Here is a 17,443-nt window from a genome sequence, read left to right as displayed (position 1 = left end):
CCTAGCAGAGAATTAAAATGTATGGCATGCAGGTATTTTATTCATTGAGAAGGCAATAATGTGGAAGTAATGCGGAATTCCAAAAATAAGAACCTCTACGCGCCGTTTTTTACAACCATCTCAGTATAAAAAAAACGAATCATAGAATAAGGATGGATTAGATATAGCGTGTCCTATTGGCACGAAAAAGAATATTTTTGAGCCTTGAGTTAAAAAATCCTACCCTGGATAGATATTTTGGAATATTCAGGCAGTTACCAAGCAAAATTAATACTTCGACGAATGATAAAAATTCTAGTCATGCATAAAATAAATGCCAAGTGACCACACATTTTTCAATCCACGAGCATCGCTCGTTGCAAGATAATCCGATGATAGAAAATCGCTTGGCGAGCGGCGCGTGGCTCCGAGTGTCAAAGGCCAAGATGATGATCGCTTTCTTTCCGCTGAGGCAAGGATTTGATGTCGCACGACTGACAGCGTATATAAGTGGCCACAGGGAACGGGTTCGTCACTCCGGGACAAGATGTGGTCTCCTCTGATCGTCTTCCTCGTAGGTGAGTACCAAACCAGACATTAAATATATAAGTACATTCACCGATTGAAATACACATTTACTGCTATCTTCGATTTCAAATTTAAAATATTTTTTATATTATAACTTATATGAAAAAAACAAAGTTGAGTTGGTACTTATACTTTTTCGCCCAATTCTGGGGACGCGATGGAGGGATGCATTAAGGGGATAGGATACTTCGGGAGAACTCCGCTGCAACGGTCGTTGGCATTTAGTTCCGAAAGCGACCGCTGCGTTTGAATTGGAGGGGAAGTTGACTGGGTGGAAGGGGGACTCGAGAGCGAAGAAAAATTCATGGTTGGGGAGAGGGACTGAACTCCCCTTCTGCGGTGTCAGATTTCGGTCCGCTGGCGGTCGGGATCTCGGATAACCTATGCAGACCCCACGGAGTTGTTTGTGTTGCAAAAAAACTCTTGAGGCCAAAAAACTCTTTTTGTGTTTTTTGTGTTACTTTAGTTGATCAGCCCTTCCGTCGGTCTCTTTTTCTCTGGATAGTTCCCGCATTGAATTCCGCTCGCTTTCTTCACGGTGTCCCATTTTTATTCATCCTGTACCTCAATGAATGCATCGTAAATAAGATTGCAGTTTATAATTTATAATATGAAAATAAAATAGACCGTATGACTTGACTTATTCCACGCCGGTAATCAATATTGCACAATATAATTAATCTAAACGAGAACGCGAGAAATCGTGTAACACTTTCGTTAATTGCAGTTTCATTTTTCTCTCCACCGTTTGTTGTTGCAATCCTTCACAAAATCCACGTTTATATTACTTCAATACTCCGTTTTATTGCGCACTTCAATTATAATTTTTTCCTATGATGGCAACGACAGCATAATTTTTAGTACAGCTGGGAGGAATCCTAAATTACCTCTATTTCGAAAGCTTCAACTCCAAGTATGAAAGGTGAAAGTATGTCTTAAAATTCGAAAACTTTTACAAGTAGTCTATTTCTTATGATACATATACGTGTTAATGATTACATTTATAAAAATTCATACACAGTTATTAAATCTCAACTCCCCTGGGATCATACAAAATTATTTTTTTCTTAACTTTGAAGTCTGTAGCGCTGTAATCGGCACTGAAGCTGAGGAGTCATGATATCCTCATTTTTTTATCTTACTCGTTTGAAAATGCCCGGAGAAAATTAATGTCGCGCCGCAGCACGAAAAATTTCGACTCGGTTCACAATTGGTGAAGGGTATTCAGAGGTGGAATTAGTAACTTCATGTATTGCGATCTCATTACCCTGTAAGAATCCCATATCTAAAGGCCGTTTTACACGGTACACGGAATTGCGCAATCTGACGTACGTGCGAAGGCGCAATCAAAATTGCGTCGTGTAAAGCGGTGAATTGCTAGAACACATGCGAGAATGCGTGGATGCGAGACGGCAAAATAGCCACTGTTTTAATTTCGTTCATGCATTCGCGCAATTCCGCGCCATTTTAGAAATTAATGCAGCTCTAACCTGCGCAATTCCGTACCTCGTGTAAAACGGCCTTAAGGCTGAAGCCGGAAACTTTTGATGCGCGCGTGACTCGATAAACAATGCGGTTCGCGCGGCTGAAAGCTATTAATTATTTAATTTACAATAATTTAATTATTGTAAGCACTAATGGAAGTCGCACTTAAATTTGTTACAATATTAATTAATTTATAAAATTGGTCGAGAAAAGAAAAATGCGTCTTACTCAGCCATGCCATAATATATATGCGATAATCCAGGAAAAACCAGTGGCCGGGGCAGAAGGCTGCTGTTGGCCGCACCGCGATATACAGGGATAAAATATTACCATATTTAGTCTCCAGGAGGCCGGTGTGGAAAGAGAAATGAAGGGTAAAAAGTTGAGGGAAAGTATTGATTAAAAAACATCAACTCCGGTACAATTATTTATTGTAACCAGGTGTATTCTGGCATATTTTAGGCAACATAAAGTTCAGGTAAAACTCTTTTAATTTATCCACCATTGCTGTGGCCCAAAACTGCTTTCCCTTTGAATTCTGTCAATTATAATCCCATGAGGAGACCACACAATAAAATCGCAATATTGTTTATCCCATATTTCCAGCTGTCCCTGTACTTGATAAAAATATCTATTTCTCCTGCGTAACTTATATTTTCCTTCTTTCACTTCCATGAAGGTAGCTCTTTTATTTTTAACTCCTTCCTCAGGAGTAATATACCTACAATTAAAGGGGCACTTGATTTCAACCAAGCCTTCACCATCAGATATTACCCCATCAGGGCTATCAGCCAAAAAAGGTAATTTGTCATCAACAAAGAGACCTGCGGGTAAAACTTTATATTTGATTGAAGACTCATATTCCCTGATGGCAGATTTTTCGTTAGCATTTCCCCAATCTGTAGCCTTGTTTCCTCTGAAGGAAGGAAACAAAATATCGTCTGCCACTTTCTCCCGAGATGTTGTGGGCCTTAAATTGCAAATACGGCCAAAGAAAGAGGCCGTCAACCTTTTCCACATTTCCGCCTGCCACGTCGCATTGAGCATTTGCTCTCGTGTTTCCCTATCCAACTTTTCCCTTGAGGTTTTATCCATTTTTAGTGATGACAGGATATTATTCATGGAATCTTGGCTGGCCAATGCGATGTCACTTCGTACATCAGGAACAAGCCCATAATGTTTGTCTGGTCCCTCAATTCGCAGACGTTTCTTTGTTGAAGTTTCAGAGAATTCCAGTCGTCGCTTTCTTATGTACTCCCTATTCCTTTTGGAGGAAACAGAATTTTTTTGGGCATTCTCCTGGGCTCTTGCTCGTCAGTCCTTTATGAATTATGCCATGTACATCATCTTTCACATTGAAGGCTACCGATGCAATGGCACACCTAGTTTCATAGGCCCCCCTTAAACATAAATTTAACCTTTTCCCTCCTACGTACTTAGCTACATAGGAGTTGTAGGACTCCGCAAGATTGTTTGTCACGTTATATATCAAACTAGCGGAGTGACGAGATAATAGACTGTTGGCATAGGTGATATCCTCCCATATGCCGCAACTAATGAAATGAGGGACCAAGTTCTCCTCTCCTTCTTTGGGCCCTTTGCAATAATATTTGTCACATTTATTATGGTCACCAAAAACATGATTCGACCCTTGCTCTATGTCCTTCTGTAGGAGTTTGACCCTTTCCGACCCGGCCATTTTCGCTCTGAAGGAGATTGCCCCACTCACAGCTACCCTCAATCTTTGCAAGTTATTGTTTATTGTTCTCCTGTACCCAACGGGCACTGCCCCTTTTGAATTTCTTGGCCGTCGTGCAATATCTTGCAGTCTACTGCTGTAATTTCTAAGTAGGTGGTTGACGCATTCTACTTTTTGCACTGGTAACTGCTGCCCATATGGCATTTCCCTTGACAGCCTTTGCATTATGCTACTATCACCATCACCTGTAATAAAGAGGATTTCATTACTTGAGAGCGATGTTGTTTGATCGTGAATGATTTTATGATAAAAATATATTAAATATTCAAGTTTTAAAATTAACTTCCAACTAAAGTATTGAAAGAAAATGAATGCATATAGCTTCTAATGAACAAATATTTTATGCACATTAGCTACGTAAGAGTTGTATGACTCTACAGGATTGTTGGTGACATTATATATTAAACTAGGGGCGTACAAAATAGGAGATTGTGAACTACATTAAAATGCGTTTTTCAATTCTGTGAGTTTGCGTATTCAAAATTATGTTCCGAGTAATTCAACCTAACCGAATCAACAAATCCACCAAAGTCTTATTGCAATTACCTATCCGTTTTTTCCAAATGATCCTCAACTCTGAGAAGGCAATCGTCTACGTCTGATTGCTCAGCTCGTCGATATTCATCCTGTTCCTTAGGGTCCATTTCTCCACCATGGCAATTGCTGCATCCAGGCTGAGGTGATGATGGCCTGAGGGGAAAAAACGAATTTTGAGAAAACGAATTTGCTGACGGTGATGTAATTTACACGTTAATTATAATTAGCAATTAGCGCTCCATTGAATATTTCTGAACTATTATCAACTAAATCGTAGGTATAAGATTTAATGTAATTATTTTGCAGCAATATTTACCCTTCCACTACACCTGTTCCGGAACCCAATGGCGATGATTCTTCGGAATGAACGCTTCCGGTTTCAACTGCTACAAAATAAATGTGTAATAAGGCTTCAGGCAAAGGAGGGAATTTTTATTCTCGTTATTTTTCTTGAAGCTTAAATAATTGGTACACTATTAATACAAGAGAGTCATTTTTTAAACGCTAAATGAATTGAATTTCATTGTGAAATTACCTGCTTCCTTAGGTTTTGGAGGGTGATATTTCCTCTTCTTTGGCTGATAACACTTACGATATCTCCACTTCAGGTAAGGAGTTGGTTTTTCCATAATCTGCTGTCCACAATCAATCTCGACACTGACCCGTCGAAAAACACAGGTGTATCTTGCTCTCGTAGCATGCTTGAACTCTCCAGCCTCCCGAAACAAAATATTTTTTCCTCCGAATATGACGCCCGACGTAGTGGAGCAGTGTGAGGGGAAGGAAGGCAAGGGATTGGTGGTGGGGGAGAGAGAGGGGAAGGAGAGAGACCGCCAAAGAGAGGGGAAGTGGAGGTGGGGGATCCTTCTCTGGAAGACGACAGCGCCAGGTCCCCGCCAGCGCTGTGATAGACGTTGAGCCGTAGAAAGGCCAAAACATCCATCACGCTCAAGAACATAACGCGAATCTGGTTGCATGCACGCTCTACCGGTATATATATTTGAAATTATGAAAGACGCAGCCTTGACTCAAATGTTTGATCATCTCTGAGTCTCAATTTGGAGCGGAGTAATTCTCACGAGAAAAAGGCGATTTTTTTGGGAAGTTTACAATTTTTTTCTCCTAATTGGTTTTTACGTGTGCAACTGTGAAGACATGCAAACCAAGGCTACATATATCCTATGTTTTTTAGTGGAAACAGTTCCTCGTTACATGCAAAAATGGCCCCCTAGCGACCTAAATGGTAGGTTGCTGCAACGGCCCTTTTCTGGCGTGGTATCCAGTCCCCTTAAAGATAGAAAGACATTATTAACTATTTCCAATGAAGCCATGTCTGAGTAAGCCTTTAGCTTTTCAATGATTTCCAATCAAGATGAAAAAATAACAGCAATTATTGTACACTGCTCCTTTCTGGTCGGTGAATGACAATCGTGTAGTAATTATATGGAGCTGTTTTAGCAACGCCTTCTGTGGCGTGATTAAGCTTAGATGAACTAAAACGAATTCACGAAAAATTACTAAATAATGGCTACGAAATTTGGATTCAGGACACAACTTATCGAGAACTGAATCAGGGAATTAAAAACGTGTAGAATAAAATATGCGTGAATATTCCACTCGTTCCTTTTGGCTTGTTTCACGAATGTGATTTCCTTTGTATTGTAATATAAGAAGTGCCCTGCCGAGTAATTGATAATTAATGTTCAAAGGGGATGTGTTATGGTCCGATTACGTATAAATAGAAGGATTAATAAACAGAACAATGTAATGGGGAACACAAAAAATGTTTGATGATTCAAATTTTTTAATGACATACGTATTGAGAGATATAATATTTACAGGGACAACTGACGTCTATAGCATTTAATTAGAGAAAATGCGTGAAACAGAAATTTTGCAGTCAAGACAAACATTTTGAGGGAATGAAAAAGGCAAAAATAAGCGTCAAACATTGATTCAACAAATATTGTTGGATAGCATTTCGAGAGAACTAAAGGTATCCTCCTTGCATACAAATACATTTACAGAAATAGCAGCTAAATATTACGTCGGAGTTGTATTCGGTAGAAACATCCTATATAACCAAGTATACGTGGAATTACCATTGAAGTAACATACAAAATATGATGAAAATAGCGAAACCATATTCGGAAAGAAAAACTTTCACATTAGAAAGTTGAATGATAAAATTCACTATACTACCGAATTTGGAACGAATCAAAACTAACACGAACATTTCTTTTCCTTTCCAGTTGGGCTGGCTACGGCCGAAAATGGTGAGTATGACTATTTACTTTACCGTCACCCTCGACGTTTCGTGTGAGGCTAAGCTTTGCAAAGTACAAACCTTAAATTCGGAGTACTAACCGCCGATTAATCTTATTGCAGCCTGGAAACCTGGTTACGAATACAAGTACCAGATCAAGGGCAGGACTCTCGCCGCCCTCCACCAAGTGGCCGACAAGTATGTTGGCGTGGTGAGCCGAGCCACCCTCACCCTCCAGCCTCAGAGTTCCAACGCCGTCCTTGCCAGGGTGAGTAGGGCCGACCAGTGACCCGACCCTCTTTTAGACCTTCCGCCATTGACTCCCATCTCAACATACACTCGTCTCTGCCCACAGATCTCCGACGCCCAGTTCTCTCCGGTGCAAGCGTCCCTTCCCGGAGGATGGGCTTCCAGGATCCCGGAGAAGGAGCTCAACTACAAGTCGCTCCCGCTCTCCAGCAAGCCGTTCCAGATTAAGTTCAAGAACGGAGTTGTAAGTACTTTTGAAAACCTCCAATCGTGCCCGCAAGTAAAAGCGAACGGTGATACGAAAATAAAATTACATTTGACTCGAAGTTAAACATACCTATCGGTTTCACTACGGGCCATTTTCCGTTCTGTTAATAAAATATTAATCGCAGGTACTCGGACGCAGTACCATTATACTGGCCTCGACAATTGTTTGAAAAACTTATCATCATCTCATCTGTTCAATCTGAAAGGAAAAATTACTTTTTAGCAAAACCCCTTGTTGTTATTTGGACGATAAGAACGCATTTTTGATCGAATTAACGAGGATAGATAAATTACTCCATTTAACGCAGAATGGTTTTCTCCTGACGGACATGATGACCCTCATCTTCAGAACAAATTTTCTTTACATTACAATTGAAGGATAAAGGCGAGTGATGAAAACAATTTTCCATCAAAAGGCTATGAATTTTGCGAAAATGTGATTTGTACCGCGTGATTCATGGAACGCGAAATGAGTATGGATATTAAATACGTTAGCATGGAAATATTTTGGTGATGTAGCGGCGCAATTTTTAGCTTCAAAATTTATAAGTTCTAATTACGGATAATGGGATGAAATTCAATACAGTTCTATTTAAAAGAGTAGCGAGAATAAAATTATCCACCAAGAGATAAACCTTTTTAAAAATTGGAAACATTCTTCGCCTAATTTATTGTGAATTTAGATTAATTGCGCGAAAAATTTGGCTACGCAAAACCATCCTTCCACCGGCTGCAAGACGAGGCAATAGCTAACCAGGTCCTCCCTCCCGCAGGTGGATGAGCTGGTCGTGAGCAAGGACCTCTCCAACCCAGAGGTGAACCTCATCAAGAGCGTCGTGAGTCAACTGCAGGTTGACACCCACGGTGAAAACGAGATCAAATGGCATCGTGGCAGTCAGGCTCCCAAGAGGCCCAGCGAGAGCGTTTTCCGCGCCATGGAGGTAAGCCGCCCGACTCGTGAGGTAAAACGTCACGAGCACGAAGCACTCGAGATGAGTTTAACACCGTGATTTTATTCCTCCAGGACACCGTCACCGGCAAGTGCGAGGTCATGTACGACATTTCGCCCCTGCCGATGTACGCCACCCAAGTGAACCCGGAACTCGCCCCCATGCCCGAGCTCCGTGGAGATGGCATCCTTATGGACATCGCCAAGACCAAGAACTTCAGCAACTGCGACAAGAGAGTGGCCTACCACTACGGAATCACCGGACTCACCGACTGGGAGCCCGCCGACAACGAAATGGGACACTTCTTCTCCGTAAGTAGACGCGCGTGGACGAGTAGGCCTCCAACGCGCCGTGCCACGAACCACGCAGTCTTAACGCTATCATCTCTTCACAGCGTTCCGGCGTCAGCAGGATCGTCATTTCCGGATCCCTCAAGGAATACACCATCCAGTCTTCCGTCACCGTCAACAAGGTCATCCTCAGCCCCGCCCTCTACAACGCCCAGAAAGGTATGGTGGTCAGCCGCATGAACGTCACCCTGATCTCCAGGCGGTCCAGCTCTGGCTCCCCGCCATCCGTGCCCAACCCCCAGCGCGTCAAGGACCTCGTCTACGACTACAACGATCCCTTCCCCTCCGAGCGCAGCAGCAGCTCCGCTAAGAGCCCCGCCAAGGGAAACAAATCCTCCGAAAGCGAGTCTCAGTCCAGCTCCAGCAGCGAAAACGACAGCTCCGACAGCCAGAGCAACAGCCAGGAGAGCGGAAGTAGCAGCAGCGACAGCAGCGAAAGCGTCGAGAGGCCCGGACACAAGCGCCAGATCCCCAAGCGATTTCGTCGCTCCGCACCCCAGCAGAAGAACAAGAACGCCAGCAGCGGAAGCAGCAGTAGCAGCAGCGAGAACGACAGCTCCGACAGCGTGAGCAACGGCGAAGATAGCAGCAGCAGCGAGAGTAGCAGCGAAAGCCAGAACAGCAGCAACGACAGCAGCAGCAGCAACAGCAGCGAAAGCAACAGCAGCAGCAGCAGCAGCAGTAGCAGCAGCAGCAGCTGCAGTAGCGGAAGCAGCAGCTCTGACAGTGAAAGTTCTAGCTCCGAAAGCAATGACTCCGACAGTAACTGCTCCGACAGCTCCAGCAGTTCCAGCAGCTCCAGCAGCGAATCCGGAAGCGTCAGCAGTGCTTCCAGCAGCTCCAGCTCCAGCTCCAGCTCCAGTGAAGAGCACAACCCCAAGCCCGGAATGAACAAGGCTCCCAAGATCCCACTCCTGCCTTACTTCATCGGCTATGAAGGAAACGCTATCCCCACTTCCAAGGACATCGAACCCGTCTCCGCCGTCAAGAAACTGTGCTCTCAAATCGCTTCCGAGCTCCAGCACCCCAGCACCATTCCTCAGAAGTCCACCCTCTCCAAGTTCGCCATCGTCGTTCGCCTCGTGCGCACCATGAATGCCGAGCAGCTGCAGAAGGCCGTCTCTCAGATCTACGCTCCCATCAAGTCTTCCGGAGAAAACCCCTGGTAAGAATCCGACGCTCACTCCCGGTGGCGATTCGAAAACCCTTTCCTTCACCCATCTCACGCTATCCCTTATTACTCGCTTCAGGACCGTTCTCCGCGATGCCCTCGCCGCCGCCGGTACTGGCCCCTGCCTCACCACCATCAAGGATTTGATCAAGTCCAGAAAGATCGCCACGGAGGAGGCCGCCGAGATCTTCGCCACCCTTGCCGCCAGTGCCAGGACCCCAACCGCTGAGTTCCTCAAGGCGCTCTTCGTGAGTTTCGCTTTCAAGTAGAAAAATTTCGATTCCTTGCGTTTCCGTTTGCTGTGGACTCACGTTCGCTCATTACTTTACAGGCCCTGGCCACGAGCCCCGAAGTCACCAAGCAGCCCCTTCTCAACTCTACCGCCATCCTTTCCTTCGCCAACCTCGCCCGCAAGGCTCAGGTCAACAACGTCACGGCTCACAATCTCTACCCCGTCCACGCCTTCGGACGTCTCTCTCCCATCAACCCCAAGGCCGTCGCTGAGGAATACATCCCCTACATGGCTAAGCACCTGCGCGCCGCCGTCAAGGACGGAGACAGCCACAAGATCCAGGTTTACATCCGCGCTCTTGGAAATCTCGGCCACCCCAAGATCCTCAGCGTGTTCGAGCCCTACCTCGAAGGCAAGGAACCCATGTCCACCTTCCAGAGGACTCTCATGGTCACCTCTCTGAACAAGCTCGCCAAGGTGTTCCCTCAGGTCGCCCGCCGCGTCCTCTTCAACGTCTACCAGAACCTCGGAGAAAGCCATGAGGTGCGTTGTGCCGCCGTTCTCGTCCTCATGAGGACTGCTCCTCCCGCCTTCATGCTCCAGAGGATGGCTGAATTCACCAACAGGGACCCTAGCCTCCAAGTCACCGCCGTCGTCAAGTCTGCGATCCAGTCCGCCGCCGCCCTCCAGGGACCTCACCACCACGAATTGTAAGTCTAGCGTATAGAAAATATACATTCAATTTCTGGCTTTCCCACTCAAGCTTCTTTGAAAAGGCAATATTAGCACTTGGCCATCGACGACCGCATTTGTAACCTCAACCATTCCTTTACGATTGCAGCAAGATGAACGCCAAGGCCGCCGCCAACCTGCTCAACCCCAAGCCTCTCGGAATCCATTACTCCCGTCAGTACCTCCAGAGCTACATGGTCAAGGAGATGGGTCTCGCCTACAGGCGTGAGCTCAGTTGGATCGGAAGCTCCGACGGACTTCTCCCATCCAGCGCCTTCATTTCCACCCGCTACAACGTGGGAGGATGGAAATCACAAAACATGGCAGTGAGTACAGCTTGCGATGACTCGCGTCGAATTTCGGGATTTCGCATAGGCTCGTTGTGACCGACGGTCTTCGCTTCTTTCAGCTCGCCATGATGACCTCCAGCTTCAACGACCTCGTCGACGCCGTCAGCGACCAATTCGAGGACTCCGACTCCTCCAACAGCGGAAAGCACGGCAGCAAGTCCGGAAAGAAGTCTTCTGGCAGCGGAAGTGGAAGCCACAGCCCCTTCACCACGGAGAAGATTGCCGAGATGCTGAACATCGAGCCCTCTGACGACGAGCAGGTGGAAGGAAACCTCCTCGTTCGCTACATGGGAACTAGCAGATTCTTCACCTTCGATAACACCACCATCGAAAACCTGCCAGCCCGTAAGTCGGCTTCCTCTCCTCCCCTCCGATCACGTTCGAGCGACCTGGCTTCTTTTCATTCGCCTTTTCTTTGCAGTGCTCAAATCCGCCGCCTCCGCCCTCCGCTCCGGCCACAAGTTCAACTACAACAAGCTGTACAACCAGTTCGCCTTGACCCTGGCCTTCCCCACCGAAACCGGTCTTCCCTTCGTCTACTCCATCAAGAAGCCCACTTACATTTCCCTCAGGGGAGAAGTTCAAGCCAAGTCCCACCCTGACATGGCCAGTGGATCCCGCGACTCCATCAGGGTTCCCGAAACCATCAACTCCACCGCCAGTCTCCAATTCGTGTAAGCTCTCCAGATGACGAACTCTCCATTTCTCACTACCCATACTTACGTGTGTACGTGACGGGACACTAAATTTCCTTCGCCCACAGGTACTCTACTCGCATGACTGCCAAGATCAGCTTCGTGGCTCCTCTGACCCACACCCGCTACATTGCCGGTGTTCAGAAGAACATCCAGGTCAATGTGCCCATCAAAGCCACTTTCGACCTCGATGCCGAGAACTCCGAGGCCTCCGTCACCCTGCAGCCCCTCTACAACAACCGCGAGGCACAGATCTTCCACTACAGCACCATCCCCTACACCGCCAAGCACAACATCCTTGACCTCACTCCCGTCAGCCAAGGAAGCAACTTCAAGCCCATCCACGTCCGTGAGCCCATGCAGGTGAGATACGGGTGATTCAAAAACGCCTTGCGCACGCTTGCCCAATTCCGCAAGATTCCAATTCCACCCTTATCTCATCATCACAGATGGAAACCACCGTCGGCAAGGACAGCACCGGTTTCGCCTTCCGCGTTAAATACGCCACGGAGCAGAAGTACCTCGACTACCAATACCTCTACGAAAAGGCTCAGCGCCACGACGCCATGTCCCTCATCCTTTACCCATGGGCCGAGAGGACCATCAAGTACAACAACATCAACGTCGTTTTCGACCCCCAGAGGAGCAACACCAAATCCGTCACCTTCACCGCCTCCTACGGTACGCTATCAATTAAGCTTCACCCCAAGCCATTCCCTTCTTCCATGCCATACCATCGCCTCATCACTAAATGCCATCCGTCTTACCTGTAGATGACAACTCCGATGACTCCCAGTCATCCCACTCATGGTCCGACTCCGACGAATCCGACTCCGCATCCAACGAGAGCCGCGCCCACAGCGGCAAGTCCAACAGCGGCAAGAGCGCCGGATCCAGCAGCAGCTCCATGGCCAACCCATCCACCTCCAAACCCGTCAGCGAAAAGAGACAGCAGGAGTTCCTCAGGAGGGCTTCTTCCGGCATTAAAAGTAAGTGGTGAACCTTTCCTATCTCCTCTCCTACATGCCATTTAAATTTTACCGTCTCCTAATCGTTTGCCCTCTTTCGTCCCCATCGCAGACGCCTCCGCTTCCGTTCTCGACCTTGCCGTCGAATTCAACGGCAACAAGAACATCGCCTACGTGGCCACCGCCGCCTATGCTTCCAGCGAAGTTGACGAAACCAGCCGTGCTCTCTTCTATTTCTACAAGTCTCCCACTTACGGAAACTCCAAGCCTTACGAGGTAACCTTACCTTCCTTTAGATTTAATTCCGTCACCTCTTTCTTTCGTTATCGATCTCACTCATTGATCTCTCCTTCCACAGGTGTGTGCTGCCGCTAAGGGAGTTTACCCCAACGTTCCACTCATGAACATTGCCAAGGCTCTCAGAGCCAACCCTACCTCCTACGCCAGCTCTGAGATCAGCTTCGGCGAGAAGTGCGGATCCGGAGCCGCTCAAATCAGTATCTCGGTAAGCGACGACGTCGCCCATTCCCAAATGCGTAGCCTCCTTTGAATGTCCTGGTGTCCAATTTTAAACCATCCTCTTTCGCAGGCTAAGGGCGAACAGAGCCAGGAGAGGAAGGAATACATCCGCCGCAGTCCCATGGCACAGAAATGCATGTCCCTCATGCAGTCCGGAAGCTACCTCCAACCCGCTTGCCGCAACATCACCGCCAGGGCCAACTTCCTCGACTCCTACAGCGTCAACATCCAGTACGAGAAGGTATGTCGTCTCGCTTCATCGCGCGCCACACTTGGTATCCCACCACCACCGAAATGAATCGCTACAACCATCTCCACCTCTCTCTCCACAGCTTCCCGCCGCTTTCAAGAACTTCACTTACAAGGCCTACTCCGTGGCCAGGTACCTCGGCTACCCATACCTCGACGAGAACACCATTAATGTCCACAACAAGGAAGGCAAGATCACCGTCGACATCGACTTCGAGCCTGACTTGAAGGCCGCCAACGTTTCCCTCACCGCCCCATCCTTCGAAGCCGACTTCGACCTCGTGCGCGTAGGCCAATGGGCCCGTCCTCTGGCCGTCCAGCACCCCAGCTGGAACGCTGCCGATCGTTTCCTTACCTACGCCCTCCACGCCCAGTGGACCGGTAAGTTGAGGAACGAAATTTCTCACATTCCAAGCGATCGCTCAACTCAGACACCACGCGCTCACTTACCTCCTCACTCTCCCCACAGCCTCTTGCGGCTTGGACCGTGACTCCGTCTCCACCTTCGACAACAAGACCTACCCCATCCACCTTGGAAAATGCTGGCACGTCATGATGACCTCTCAGCCCGAAGACGATGACTCTTCCAGCTCCAGCAGCAACGACGACCTCACCGCCGAAGTTACCGTTCTCGTCCGCGATGCCAGCTCTCACGAGAAGGTTCGTGGAACTCGGTCGTTAGGTGCTCCTTCCATGTGATACCACAACAGTGCCTAACTCTCCTCATTTCCCTTGCAGGAAGTCAAGGTTATCCTTGGTGACGACGTCTTCGACCTCAAGCCCTCCGGATCCTCCAGCTCCAAGAAGTCTTCCGAGAGCGGAGACGCCGACGGAGTCGTGTACTTCAACCAGAAGCAGCGCAGCGTCTCGTACCGTAAGATCAACAACGTCACCGACTCTGACGGTGAAATGCTCGCTTTCTGGTACGCTCTGCCCAGTGGCGCCGTCATCTTCGAGGCCCCCCAGCACGAGATCGCCATCATGTACAACGGAGAGGCCGCTTGGCTCGAGGTACGACCCGCTGCCCCCACTCCACTATCAGTCCGTTTCCGTCTTTTGCCATCTCACTCACCCCCATCTTCTCTCGTAGGCCGGCAGCACTTACCGCGGTGATGTCCTTGGTCTCTGCGGAACCTACGACAGTGAACCCGCCACCGACTTCACTTCTCCCAAGAGCTGCATTCTGGAACAGCCCAAGATGTTCGCCGCTTCCTGGGCCGTCCCCGACCAGACCTGCCAGGGAGAAGCCAAGGAGTGGCAGCGCCGCGCTGCCTCGGCACCTTGCTTTAACCAGACCTTCACTCCTCACGACGTGATCACCGAAGAGGATGCCAACAGCGGATACTCATCCCGCTCCTCCAAATCCAGCCGCTCCTCCAACTCCCAGTCTGGAAAGTCCTCCAGTTCCAGCTCCAACTCCGGCTGCACCCAGCACCGCACCAAGATCATCGAGCAGGGAAGCCAGACTTGCTTCTCCATGCGACCTCAGCCAACCTGTGCCAATAACTGCCGTGCCACCGGAAAGGTCGAGAAGAGCGTAAGTTTATCTTTTTTCAGTTTATATCGACGGATGCATTAATATTTTCTTGGCGAGCGTTGCGTCGTTAGGATGTCATCGTGAAGGAGGAGGAGGACATCGTGAAGGATGTCATCTTGCCGGAATAATTCATTGATGAAATCACTTCGCCATTTGAATGCTTGTTTTTTGGAGTATTCGCGGAGTTTTCTCTTCCTTTCTGCGGGCTCAATGATATGTATTTTTTTAGTTTTTTTTTTTAACGCTATTTATGGAATGGGTTCTCTACTCCGTCTTGTGGCATGGAATAATTACAACATAATTTATCTGGTTACCTTTATCATTATCATTCGATCAGTTTCGTGTTTGTCAAACTCTTTGAATCGCTTCGATGGAAACATTGAAGTACTATTGCAGACAGTAATTGAATGACTACCTTTAATCCGTTGCCATTTAGTCTCCATAACTAACCGCGTTTCCTTGCTTTCAGGTTGACTTCCACTGCGTTGCCAACTCTTCTGCCAGTCGCCACTTCGTCGAAATGGTGAAGAAGGGAGCCAACCCCGACTTCAGCCGCAAGGAAGTGAGCAAGACCATCAAAATCAGCGTTCCTCAGGGCTGCACCTCCAACTGAATCTGATCGAAATCTCTACAATTTAAATTTGATAATGCGTTTAAGGAAACTCAGAATTTTGTCGATAAATAAACCATGTGAAGCATATTTAAGGCATTTTTATTCTTCCTCTTTGCCGATTTTCCTTGTCTCTTTTGGTACAAAAACTTCTGAAGGCTTGTTTCCACGATACATTAACACTGTCAAGTTAATGTCTTTTTGCGTGAATGATTTTTGTGGGCCGGAACGCAGCATGTTTGAATGCAAGAACCAAATTAGAACAAGTTCTATTCTCCGTCCATGCATTCGCACAAGTTGAGTTGTTACACGGTACATATTCGTGTTCACTCTTGCGTTCTTGCATTTAGACATTAACTCGTACGGGTTTTGTTCCGGGTAAACAGGCCTTGACAATTCGCGATATTATGCTCTGTCCAATGAATAGTAATTGAGATATTTGGGCACAAAGTCATCCTGTTTCTCAGCTCTTCGAATGCGTCTGGGAACAAATACTAATCTGGGAGACGGTGCAGAAGCTTTAAAAAAATTACCGGAAATAATACATTTCGTTTATTTAACTTTAAGAGATAACGGATCGAACTCTTCCTGACCTTACTCAATATGAGAAGTGGTACTCAGGATGCTGATTGAACATCAAGGCAGACCGCCGGCCTTGATCACAGTCATTTGCTGTATCTCAAACCACATTTAATTGATAATCATATTGCTCACTTGTGAGGAGGTTACGTGTTAGGATCTGAAAATGGTTATGTGATAGAATTATTTTTCCCTTAAATATTATTTTGAATCACGCTATATTTTGAGATGAGGTGATAGTATGAAACAAGGTACCATACCAAATAATTGGTATTACGATGTTGTTTTCTCCATTATCAAGGTAGACGTTGACCAGCTGAGAAGTTTCCACCTCTATCACTCTTCTAACAGTACCAACCAAACAACAAAAACGGAATATATATAACCAACAAAAATTTTATTAATGAGCGGAAAATGCATTCTAGAGGAAATGTATTCTCATTACCCTGAGCCAATATTTATTAAAGTAATAATATTGTTACGCGATGGATCATTTACTTTAACATGAATATAGATTATATGAATTTCACTACGGCAGGAAATTAAATTGCTGAGAAGAATGTAATTTTTTAATCGCATGGGAAAACCCCACCTCAGCGAGTGAAACGATTCTCAATTATTATACAAGCTATACTGTAGGGTGGGCTGAAAATGGATTTTGGGACCAAATTTCCTGAGCGAAATATTTTATACAGTATCATAAGTCACGACAACTGAGACCGTTTTGCCGTAATCAATGACGACTATATTTTTGAATATCATATTGTATGGTGGAATGTACATTTTGTCGGCGTCCCAAAAGTAATTCGAAAATTATAAATTAAGGACCATCCTATTCGTACACATTCCCTTTTGAATTCTTATAGTTCTTTTAGAGGGAAATAATTCATGTAATGATGTCTGAGAATAGTTATTTGTTGATAATAATTAAAACTTTGGCGTATATTATGATATGGTTTATCGGTTATTATAACTACTCCGCTTGGTCAAATATTACCACATCGACTACTACCATTATTAGATTCAGAGGATGCATTTTTACTGTAAATATTTCTTTACTTTCATAATTCGGTAAAGGTACATTAGTATACCTCTCAGTCTTTACCTTTTTAGGCCATTTTGTTATACACCCAAGTCTGTTCCTGTTTTTCGGATTATCATTCGTATTTTGAAGCGGTCGTAATAATGTGAGTAATCGGAAATGCTCATCAGAGGGAGATAAGAATTTCAAGTAAAGAAACTTCCTCCATATTGTGTTTGAAAACATGTATTTTGCTAATTTTGGGTTTCTTTCTTGTGCAACACTTCCCTGATTAAATATGTTAATGATGTTACAAGAGTTAATTAATTTAGAACCAGTAGCTTTACCAG

The 17,443-nt window shown here is 46.2% G+C and overlaps 1 protein-coding gene across 1 annotated transcript; it reads left to right on the top strand.

Annotated features, from left to right (window-relative positions):
• Positions 1-481: 481 nt before the first annotated feature.
• Positions 482-15,583, top strand: LOC124170840 (vitellogenin-A1-like). Its single transcript, XM_046549833.1, has 23 exons — positions 482-557; positions 6,601-6,624; positions 6,737-6,882; positions 6,970-7,107; positions 7,904-8,071; positions 8,155-8,391; positions 8,475-9,595; positions 9,681-9,849; positions 9,933-10,543; positions 10,675-10,891; positions 10,975-11,260; positions 11,337-11,589; positions 11,679-11,973; positions 12,060-12,291; positions 12,384-12,599; positions 12,691-12,854; positions 12,937-13,083; positions 13,168-13,338; positions 13,430-13,727; positions 13,816-14,006; positions 14,085-14,357; positions 14,437-14,883; positions 15,353-15,583. Exons 1-23 carry the CDS (start codon positions 527-529, stop codon positions 15,494-15,496), a joined length of 5,979 nt encoding a protein of 1,992 aa, XP_046405789.1. The 5' UTR covers positions 482-526; the 3' UTR covers positions 15,497-15,583.
• Positions 15,584-17,443: the final 1,860 nt, after the last annotated feature.

Source organism: Ischnura elegans, chromosome X (genome assembly GCF_921293095.1).
Source record: "Ischnura elegans chromosome X, ioIscEleg1.1, whole genome shotgun sequence".
Lineage (NCBI taxonomy): Eukaryota > Metazoa > Arthropoda > Insecta > Odonata > Coenagrionidae > Ischnura > Ischnura elegans.
This window is presented reverse-complemented; position numbering and strand designations above follow the sequence as displayed.